The sequence below is a fragment of the Tinamus guttatus genome, unplaced genomic scaffold (assembly GCF_059628265.1).
Source record: "Tinamus guttatus ecotype Peru unplaced genomic scaffold, ASM5962826v1 Tinamus_guttatus_pri_ptg001262l, whole genome shotgun sequence".
Taxonomy (NCBI): domain Eukaryota; kingdom Metazoa; phylum Chordata; class Aves; order Tinamiformes; family Tinamidae; genus Tinamus; species Tinamus guttatus.
Window position 1 is genome coordinate 1 of NW_028289796.1, and position 10,907 is coordinate 10,907.

General features: G+C 65.0%; 2 protein-coding genes and 1 pseudogene across 2 annotated transcripts; 2 read left to right on the forward strand and 1 right to left on the reverse strand.

Moving 5' to 3' along the window:
• The first annotated feature begins 683 nt into the window (after window positions 1-683).
• LOC148590556 (myosin regulatory light chain 11) lies at window positions 684-5,320 on the forward strand. Its single transcript, XM_088538875.1, has 6 exons — window positions 684-767; window positions 1,863-1,938; window positions 2,694-2,798; window positions 4,121-4,199; window positions 4,709-4,757; window positions 5,214-5,320. The coding sequence occupies exons 1-6, from the start codon at window positions 732-734 to the stop codon at window positions 5,316-5,318; spliced, it is 450 nt and encodes a 149-aa protein (XP_088395001.1). The 5' UTR covers window positions 684-731; the 3' UTR covers window positions 5,319-5,320.
• Window positions 5,321-6,079: 759 nt separating this feature from the next.
• LOC148590557 (nicotinate-nucleotide pyrophosphorylase [carboxylating] pseudogene) lies at window positions 6,080-10,605 on the reverse strand (annotated as a pseudogene).
• On the forward strand, window positions 8,919-9,870 carry LOC148590558 (uncharacterized; the record flags this gene model as incomplete). Its single annotated transcript, XM_088538874.1, has 2 exons — window positions 8,919-9,552; window positions 9,857-9,870. Coding segments are annotated over 2 exons (648 nt in total), but the record flags the coding sequence as incomplete, so codon positions are not given.
• Window positions 10,606-10,907: the final 302 nt, after the last annotated feature.

Below are 10,907 nucleotides of genomic sequence, written 5' to 3' on the forward strand. Positions count from 1 at the left end.
GAGACCCATAGAGCCCCATAGAGACCCATAGCGGGACCCATAGAGCCCCATAGCGACCCATAGCGGGACCCATAGAGACCCATAGGGACTCATAGAGACCCATAGCGGGACCCCTAGCGCCCCATAGCAGGACCGATAGTGACCCATAGAGACCCATAGCACCCCATAGACCCCATAGAGACCAATAGCGCCCCATAGAGCCCAAAGAGACCCATAACACCCTCTAGCGCCCCATAGGAACCTATAGCACCCCATGCCATGGGGACTCATAGGGAACCATCCCATAGCACCCCATAGTGCCCCATGGGGACCCATAGCGCCCCATAACTGCCCCACATCATTCCAGGCCCCCAAGAAGGCCAAGCGCCGCGCGGCCAAGCGCCCTGCCCCATAGCGCCCTGCCCCATAGCGCTCTGCCCCACACCCTGCCCCATAGCACCCCATAGCGCCCTGCCCCATAGCGCCCTGCCCCACATCATTCCAGGCCCCCAAGAAGGCCAAGCGCCCTGCCCCATAGCGCTCTGCCCCATAGCCGCCCCACACCCTGCCCCATAGCGCTCTGCCCCACATCTCCCCACAGGCCCCCAAGAAGGCCAAGCGTCGCCCTGCCCCATAGCACCCCATAGCGCCCTGCCCCACACCCTGCCCCATAGCGCTCTGCCCCACATCATTTCCAGGCCCCCAAGAAGGCCAAGCGTCGCGCTGCCGAAGGCTCCTCCAACGTTTTCTCCATGTTCGACCAGACCCAGATCCAGGAGTTCAAGGAGGTGGGGGGGGGGGGGGAGGGGCCGGACGCCGGGGCCCCTCGGGGGGGGCGGGGGGGGTCCGAAATGGGGGGAGGGGGCGAAACGGGTGGGGGGGAGGGGGGATCCGGGTGGGGGAGGGGCCTGGGGGGGGCGGGGAACGGGGGGGGGGGTCCGAAATGGGGGGGGGCCGGAGGGGGGGGGACTGGGGGGGGTGAAGGAGGAGGGGGGAGGGGGGGTCGGAAGGGGGGGGAGGGGAGGATCCCTGGGGGGGGGGGGAAGGGGGGAGACCCAGATGGGGGGAGGGGAGGGGAAGGGGGGGGTCCGGGGGGGAGGGGGGAGGGGGGGAAAACCGGGGGGGGGAGGGGCAAAGGAGGAGGGGGGAGGGGGGGTCCAAACGGGGGGGGGGGAGGATCCCTCGGGGGGGGAGGGGGGACCCGGAGGGGGGAGGGGGGAGGGGGGAAGAACCGGGGGGGGGGGAGGGGCAAAGGAGGAGGGGGGGGTCCAAATGGGGGGGGGAGGATCCCTGAGGGGGGAGGGGAGGAACTGGGGGAGGGGGAGGGGGGGAGGGGGAGGGGGGGGAGGGGCAGCAGCTGCCACCGGGGTCGGGTGACACCTTGAGGAGGGGGGAGGGGCGGGGGGGGACAGGGACAGGTGGGAGGGGGGAGGGGGGGGAGGAGCCTCCCATGAGGCCGCGGGGGGGCCGGGACCCCCCCCAGTGTCCCCCAATGTCCCCCCATTGTCCCCATTGTCCCCATGTCCCCATTGTCCCCCCATTGTCCCCATTGTCCCCCCATTGTCCCCACATTGTCCCCATTGTCCCCATTGTCCCCAATGTCCCCATTGTCCCCATTGTCCCCAATGTCCCCATTGTCGCCATTGTCCCCATTCCCCCCATTGTCCCCCATGTCCCCAATGTCCCCATTGTCCCCATTGTCCCCATTGTCCCCATTGTCCCCAATGTCCCACATTGTCCCCACATTGTCCCCAATGTCCCCTCATTGTCCCCATTGTCCCCATTGTCCCCATTGTCCCCATGTCCTCATTGTCCCCATTCCCCCCATTGTCCCCCATGTCCCCATTGTCCCCATTGTCCCCATTGTCCCCATTGTCCCCCAGGCCTTCACCGTCATTGACCAGAACCGGGACGGGATCATCGACAAGGACGACCTGAGGGAGACGTTCGCGGCCATGGGTAGGGGCGGGGCCTGGACCGAGGGGGCGGGGCCTGCCCAAAAGGGGGCGGGGCCTGTCCCGAAGGGGGCGGGGCCTGTCCCTATAGGGGCGGGGGCAGCCCCAAAGGGGGCGGGACCTACTGGAAGGGGGCGGGGACTGCTGGAAGGGGGCGGGTCACGTCCCCTAGGGGGCGGGGCCTGTCCCAAAGGGGGCGGCGCCTAATGGAAGGGGGCGGGGCTGCTGGAAGGGGGCGGGGGCTGCTGGAAGGGGGCGGAGCCTCCATGATAGCGACAGGACCTGGGAAGGAGGGGCTGGATGGGGGGCGGGGCTTAGGGAGGGGCGGGGCTATGGGGGGTGTGGCCAAAGGGGGGTGGGGAGGAGGGGGCGGGGCTTGGGGCAGAGTGAAAGGGGAGGGGGAGAGGTGGGGGAGGGTCTATGGGGAGGGGGCGGGGCTTAGCGGAAGGGGGAGGGGCCTGCGGGGAAGGGAGGGTGGGGCTTGGCCGGAAGGGGGCGGGGCCTGCGGATGGGAGAGGGCAGAGGGGGTGGGGCTATGAAGGGGCGGGGTTATTGGGAGGGGCGGGGCTATGAGGAGGGGGCGGGGCTATGAGGAGGGGGCGGGGTTATGAGGAGGGGGCGGGGTTATGAGGAGGGGGCGGGGTTATGAGGAGGGGGCGGGGCTATGAGGAGGGGCGGGGTTATGAGGAGGGGGCGGGGTTATGAGGAGGGGGCGGGGCTATGAGGAGGGGCGTGTCCCGACGCTGGCCCCGCCCCCAGGGCGCCTCAACGTCAAGGGGGAGGAGCTGGACGCCATGATCAAGGAGGCCTCCGGGCCAATCAACTTCACCGTCTTCCTGACCATGTTCGGGGAGAAGCTCAAGGGTGCGGGGGACAACGGGGGGACGTTGGGGACAATGTGGGGACATTGGGGACAATGGGGACAACAGGGGGGGACAATGTGGGGACATTGGGGACAACGGGGGGACATGGGGACAACGGGGGGACATTGGGGACAATGTGGGGACAACGGGGACAACGTGGGGACAACGGGGGGACAGCCTGGGGACATTGGGGACAATGTGGGGACAATGTGGGGACAACGTGGGGACAACCCAGGACACCCTGGGGACAACGTGGGGACAATGTGGGGACATTGGGGACAATGTGGGGACATTGGGGACATTGGGGACAAGGTGGGGACACCTTGGGGAAACCTTGGGGACAACATAAGGACAACTGGGAACACCTTGGGGACAACCTAGGGCAACACGGAGACACCTTGGGGACAACTGGGGACACCTTGGGGACACCCTGAGACACCCCCATGGGGACACAGCCCCTTGGGGACACCCCATGACCCTGTCCCCCCCATGGGGACATCTTGGGGACCCCTTGGGGACACTGGTGACACCCCGTGTCCCCCCCCCACCATGGGGACACCTTGGGGACACCGTGGTGACACCCCATGACCCCGTCCCTCCTTGGGGACACCTTGGGGACACCCCATGACCCCATGACCCTTTGGGGACCCCTTGGGGACACCCTGGTGACACCCCATGGCCCTGTCCCCCCTTGGGGACCCCCTGGTGACACCGGGTGCCACCCGTGTCCCCCTTGGGGACAGCCCATGACCTGTCCCCACCATGGGGACACCTTGGGGACACCCCGTGACCCCGTCCCTCCTTGGGGACCCCTTGGGGACACCCTATGGCCCCATCACCCCTTGGGGACACCGTGGTGACACCGGGTGCCACCCGTGTCCCCCTTGGGGACTCCCCCATGACCCCGTCCCTCCTTGGGGACACGTTGGGGACACTGTGGTGACACCGGTGCCACCCGTGTCCCCTTTGGGGACACCCCATGACCTGTCCCCACCATGGGGACCCCTTGGGGACACCCCATGACCCCATCACCCTTTGGGGGACATGTTGGGGACACCCTGGTGCCACCCGTGTCCCCCTTGGGGACACCCCATGACCCCGTCCCTCCTTGGGTACACCTTGGGGACACCCTGGTGACACCCCATGGCCCCGTCCCCCCTTGGGGACCCCCTGGTGCCACCGGTGCCACCCGTCCCCCCCTTGGGGACACCCCATGACCCCGTCCCCTCTTGGGGACCCCTTGGGGACACCCCATGACCCCGTCCCTCCTTGGGGACACATTGGGGACACCCTGGTGACACCAGTGCCACCCGTCCCCCCCAGGCGCTGACCCCGAGGACGTCATCATGGGGGCGTTCAAGGTGCTGGACCCCGACGGGAAGGGATCGATCAAGAAGAAGTTGTGAGTGCGGGGACAATGGGGACAATGGGGACATTGGGGGGACATTGGGGGAATGGGGACAATGGGGACAATGGGGGGACATGGGGGGAATGGGGACATTGGGGACAATGGGGACAATGGGGACAATGGGGGGGACAATGGGGACATAGGGACAATGGGGACAAGGGGGACAACGGGGACATTGGGGACAATGGGGGGGACATGGGGGGAATGGGGACAATGGGGACAATGGGGACATTGGGGACACTGGGGGGAATGCGGGGAATGAGGGGAATGGGGATATGGGGACAATGGGCCAATGGGAACATGGGGACAATGGGGACAATGGGGGGGACAACGGGGACATAGGGACAATGGGGGGGAATGGAGGGACTGGGGACCTTGGGGACACTGGGGACATGGGGGGAATGGGGGGACATGGGGACATTGGGGACAATGGGGACATTGGGGACATTGGGGACATTGGGGACATTGGGGACACGGTGCCATCTCCACTTGTCTCTCCGCAGCCTCGAGGAGCTCCTGACCACCCAGTGCGACCGCTTCACCCCCGAGGAGGTGACAATGTCCCCAATGTCCCCAATGTCCCCAATGTCCCCAATGTCCCCAAAATGTCCCCAACGTCCCAATGTCCCCATGTCCCCAACGTCCCCAACGTGTCCCCAACGTCCCCAAAACGTCCCCAACATCCCCAGCACCCCCAATATTCCCAATGTCCCCAATGTCCCCAACATCCCCAACGTGTCCCCAATGTCCCCATTGTCCCCAACGTCCCCAATATCCCCAACACCACTGACACCCCCAATGTCCCCAACGTCCCCAACCTTCCCCAACATCCCTAATGTCCCCAATGTCCCCAACGTCCCTAATGTCCCCAACGTCCCCAATGCCCTCAATGTCTTCAATGTCCCCAATGCCCCCGATTTCCCCCAATGTCCCCAACATCCCCCATGTCCCCAACACCCCCATTGTCCCCAATGTCCCCAACGTCCCCGACGTCCCCAACGTCCCCAGATCAAGAACATGTGGGCCGCCTTCCCGCCCGACGTGGCCGGCAACGTGGACTACAAGAACATCTGCTACATCATCACCCACGGGGAGGACAAGGAGGGCGAGTGACACCACGGGGACACGGGGACAGCGGGGACGGCCCCAAAAAACGCGTTTTTCCACCCGTTTCTGGGCTCTTTATTTCTAGGGGCGCTTGGGGACACCGAGGACGGGGGGGTTGGGGGGCGCTTGGGGACAAGGGGGGACGTCGGCAGGTGGGGACGTCCCCATGGAGCCGTAGATGGGGATGGAGGCCCCATAGATGGGGATGGAGGCCCCATAGATGGAGATGGAGGCCCAATGGACCCATAGATGGAGATGGAGGCCCCATAGACCCATAGAGGGGGATGGAGGCCCCATAGACCCATAGATGGAGATGGAGGCCCCATAGACCCATAGATGGGGATGGAGGCCCCATAGACCCATAGATGGAGATGGAGGCCCCATAGACCCATAGATGGGGATGGAGGCCCCATAGATGGGGATGGAGGCCCAATGGACCCATAGATGGGGATGGAGGCCCCATAGATGGGGATGGAGGCCCAATGGACCCATAGATGGGGATGGAGGCCCCATAGATGGGGATGGAGGCCCCATGGACCCACAGATGGAGATCGAGGCCCCATGGACCCATAGATGGGAATGGAGGCTCCATGGATGGGAATGGAGGCCCCATGGACCCATAGATGGGGATGGAGGCCCCATAGAGGGGAATGGAGGCCCCAAGGACTCATGGAGGGGAATGGAGGCCCCATGGATGGGAATGGAGGCCCCATGGACCCATAGACGGGATGGAGGCCCCAGCCCAGCCCCACAGCAGGGGGAGGGCCTCAGAAGGGCAGCTGGCCGTTGTCCCCGTTGTCCCCGTTGTCCCCCCCGTTGTCCCCCCCGTCGTCGTCCCCGTCGTCCCCGTCGTCCCCGTCATCGGGGAGGACGCGGAGGGAGAAGTCGAGCGCGGGGGCCGCCTGCGTGAGGCTCCCCATGGAGATGACGTCCACGTGGGGCCCCATCATGAGGGGCAGTTTGGCCTCCCCGATGCCCCCGCTGGCCTCCACGGTCACCGAGGGGAAGGCGGCCTTGACGGCGGCGGCGGCCGCGTGCAGCTCCTGCCCCACGGCGCCCCACGGCGCCCCACGGTCACAACGCAACCCCTTGCACCCCATGGGGAACCCATGGTCAACCCAACCCATGGTCAACCCAACCCAACCCATTGCACCCCATGGGGAACCCATGGTCAACCCATTGAACCTCATGGTCAATGCAACGCAACCCATGGTCAACCCAACCCATTGCACCCCATGGGCAACCCATGGTCAACCCATTGAACCTCATGGTCAATGCAATGCAACCCATGGTCAACCCAACCCATTGCAGCCCATGGTCAACCCAACCCGTGGGCAACCCAACCCATTGCACCCCATGGTCAACCCAACCCAACCCATTGCACCCCATGGGCAACCCATGGTCAACCCATTGAACCCCATGGTCAACCCAACCCATGGTCAACCCAACCCAACTCGTGGTCAACCCAACCCATTGCACCCCGTGGGCAACCCATGGTCAACCCATTGAACCCCATGGTCAATGCAACGCAACCCATGGTCAACCCAACCCATTGCAGCCCATGGTCAACCCAACCCGTGGGCAACCCAACCCATTGCACCCCCATGGTCAACCCAAGGTCAACCCAACCCAACCCATTGCACCCCCATGGTCAACCCAACCCAACCCATTGCACCCCATGGGCAACCCATGGTCACCCCAACTCAACCCGTTGAACCCCATGGGCAACCCAACCCAACCCATGGTCAACCCACCCAACCCATTGCACCCCATGGGCAACCCAACCTGTGGTCAACCCAACCCATTGCACCCCATGGTCACTCCAACTCAACCCATTGCACCCCATGGTCAACCCAACCCAACCCATTGCACCCCAAGGTCAACCCATGGCCAAACCAACCCATGGTCAACTCAACCCATTGCACCCCATGGTCAACCCAACCCATGGTCAACCCAACCCAAGGTCAACCCAACCCATTGCAGCCCATGGTCAACCCATGGTCAATCCAATCCAACCCATGGTCAATCCAACCCAACCCATGGTCAACTCAACCCATTGCACCCCATGATCAACCCATGGTCAACCCAACCCATGGTCAACCCAAGGTCAACCCAACCCATGGTCAACCCATGGTCAACCCAACCCAACCCATTGCACCCCATGGTCAACCCAACCCATGGTCAACCCAACCCAACTCGTGGTCAACCCAACCCATTGCACCCCATGGGCAACCCATGGTCAACCCATTGAACCCCATGGTCAATGCAACGCAACCCATGGTCAACCCAACCCATTGCACCCCATGGGCAACCCAACCCAACCCATTGCACCCCATGGGCAACCCATGGTCAACCCAACCCAACTCGTGGTCAACCCAACCCATTGCACCCCATGGGCAACCCATGGTCAACCCAACCCAACTCGTGGTCAACTCAACCCATTGCATCCCATGGGCAACCCATGGTCAACCCAACTCGTGGTCAACCCAACCCATGGTCAACCCAACTCAACCCATTGCACCCCATGGGCAACCCAACCCATGGTCAACCCAACCCAACCCATTGCACCCCATGGGCAACCCATGGTCAACCCAACCCATGGTCAATCCAACCCGTGGGCAACCCAACCCATTGAACCCCATGGTCAACCCAACCCAACTCGTGGTCAACCCAACCCAACCCATTGCACCCCATGGGCAACCCAACCCAACTCGTGGTCACCCCAACTCAACCTGTTGAACCCCATGGGCAACCCAACCCATGGTCAACCCACCCAACCCATTGCACCCCCATGGTCAACCCAACCCGTGGGCAACCCAACCCGTTGCACCCCATGGTCACTCCAACTCAACCCATTGCACCCCATGGGCAACCCATGGTCAACCCAACCCATGGTCAACCCAACCCAACCCATTGCACCCCATGGGTAACCCATGGGCAACCCAACCCAACTCGTGGTCAACCCAACCCATTGCACCCCATGGGCAACCCATGGTCAACCCATTGAACCTCATGGTCAATGCAACGCAACCCATGGTCAACCCAACCCATTGCACCCCATGGTCAACCCAACCCATGGTCAACCCAAGGTCAACCCAACCCAACCCATGGTCAACCCAATCCAACCCATTGCACCCCATGGTCAACCCAACCCATGGTCAACCCAACCCATGGTCAACCCAACCCATGGTCAACCCAACCCAACTCATCACACCTCAAGGTCAACCCAACCCATTGAGCCCCATGGCCAATCCAACGTCGACCCAACTCAACCCCCTGACCCCGCCCCCCGTGGCCCCGCCCCCCGTGGCCCCGCCCCCCGAGGCCCCGCCCCCCGTGGCCCCGCCCCCCGTGGCCCCGCCCCCCCCGTGGCCCCGCCCCCACCTCCGGTTGGAAGTTGTCCAACATGACGATGTCGGCGCCGGCGCCCGCGGCCTCCAGGGCCTCGGCCAGGGAGCTGCACTCGACCTCCAGGCGCAGGAAGAAGCCGGCGACGCGGCGGGCGGAGCGGACGACCTGCGGGAACGGGATCCGGGAGCTGGGAACGGGAGCTGGGAAACGGGAAACGGGAAACGGGAACGGGAGCCGGGAAATGGGAAATGGGAACGGGAGCCGGGAAATGGGAATGGGAAACGGGAAATGGGAATGGGAGCCGGGAGCTGGGAACGGGAACGGGATACGGGAAACGGGAAACGGGAACGGGAGCCGGGAGCCGGGATCCGGGATACGGGAACGGGAAACGGGAACGGGAGCCGGGAAATGGGAACAGGGGCCGGGAAACGGGAACGGGAGCCGGGAGCCGGGAAATGGGAACGGGAGCCGGGATCCGGGAACGGGAAACGGGAACAGGAGCCAGGAAACGGGAACGGGAAACGGGAAAGGGGATCCGGGAGCCGGGAAATGGGAACGGGAGCCGGGAAACGGGAACGGGAAACGGGAACGGGAGCCGGGAAATGGGAAATGGGAACGGGAGCCGGGAAATGGGAACAGGGGCCAGGAAATGGGAACGGGAGCCGGGAAGGGGATCCGGGATCCAGGAAATGGGAACAGGAGCCGGGAAATGGGAACGGGAAACGGGAAATGGGAATGGGAGCCGGGATACGGGAACGGGAAACGGGAGCCGGGAAATGGGAACAGGGGCCGGGAAATGGGATACGGGAGACGGGAAATGGGAATGGGAGCCGGGAAACTGGAACGGGAGCCGGGAAAGGGGATCTGGGAACAGGGATCCAGGAAAGGGGTCTGGGATCCAGGAAGGGAATCTGGGAAGGGGATCCGGGAAGGGGGACAGGGATCTGGGAAAGGAGATCCGGGAACAGGGATCCGGGAAGGGGATTCAGGAAGGGGATCCGGGAATGGAGATGGGGATCCAGGAAAGGGGAGCCGGGATCCGGGAAGGGCCCCAGGGATCCAGGAAGGGGCCCAGGGATCCGGGAAGGCCCCAGGGATCCGGGAAGGCCCCAGGGATCCAGGAATGACCCCAGGGATCCGGGAAGGGCCCCAGGGATCCGGGAAGGGCCCCAGGGATCCGGGAATTGCCCCAGGGATCCGGGAATGACCCCAGGGATCCGGGAAGGGCCCAGGGATCCAGGAAGGCCCCAGGGATCCGGGAATTGTCCCAGGGACCCGGGAAGGCCCCAGGGATCTGGGAATTGCCCCAGGGATCCGGGAATGACCCCAGGGATCCGGGAAGGGCCCCAGGGATCCGGGCCGGGCCCCGGCGTCCGGGCGCCCCCACCTCGGCCACGGGGCGCCGCGCGGCCGCCAGGTGGTTGTCCTTGACCATGAGCCCCTCGCTCAGCCCGTAGCGGTGGGGCTGGGCCCCGCCCACGGCCAGCGCGTACTTCTCGGCCAATCGGAAGCCGGGCGTGGTCTTCCGCGTCCCGGCGATGGCCCCGCCCCAGCCGCGGGCCCGGCCAATGGCGACGGCCGCCGCGGCCGCCGTGGCCACCCCGCTGCAGCGGGCCAGCGCGTTGAGCGCCGCCCGCTCGGCCAATAGGAGCCCGGCCGCGGGGCCGCTGATAACGGCCACTAATGTCCCCGGTGTCACCGCGTGGCCCTCGGGGACCTTCGGGGACAGGCGGCAGCCGGTGGCCTCGAACAGGGCGCGGGCGAAGGGGAGGCCGGCGAGGAGGCCCCGCGAGTGGCAGCGGAGGGCGGCGCGACGCGGCGCCCGCCCCACGGCCACGGCCGCCGGGTCCGGCCCGGCCGCGTCCTCCTGCAGCCACGCGAGGGCCAGCGAGCGCAGCCGGGGGGCCGGCAGGAGGGCGCCGAGCTCCTCCGGGGCCGCCATGGGGCGCTGCAATGGGATGGGGGCCATAAGTTGAGTCTTGACCCATAGAGACCCAACAAGTTGGGTCTTGACCCATAAGTTGGGTCTTGACCCATAGAGACCCAACAAGTTGGGTCTTGACCCATAGAGATGCCCAAGTTGGGTCTTGACCCATAGAGACCCAACAACTTGGGTCTTGACTCATAGAGATGCCCAAGTTGGGTCTTGACCCATAGAGACCCCCCAAGTTGGGTCTTGACCCATAGAGATGCCCAAGTTGGGTCTTGACCCATAGAGACCCAACAAGTTGGGTCTTGACTCAT

What these genes read in the sequence shown, in the direction of transcription:
- LOC148590556 (XM_088538875.1), top strand. Translation starts at nt 732, where the DNA reads ATGTTCGACCAGACCCAGATCCAGGAGTTCAAGGAG. An exon ending in GGAGACGTTCGCGGCCATGG is followed by an intron (nt 1,939 to 2,693) that starts GTAGGGGCGGGG and finishes CCCCGCCCCCAG; the next exon opens with GGCGCCTCAACGTCAAGGGG. An exon ending in GGATCGATCAAGAAGAAGTT is followed by an intron (nt 4,200 to 4,708) that starts GTGAGTGCGGGG and finishes GTCTCTCCGCAG; the next exon opens with CCTCGAGGAGCTCCTGACCA.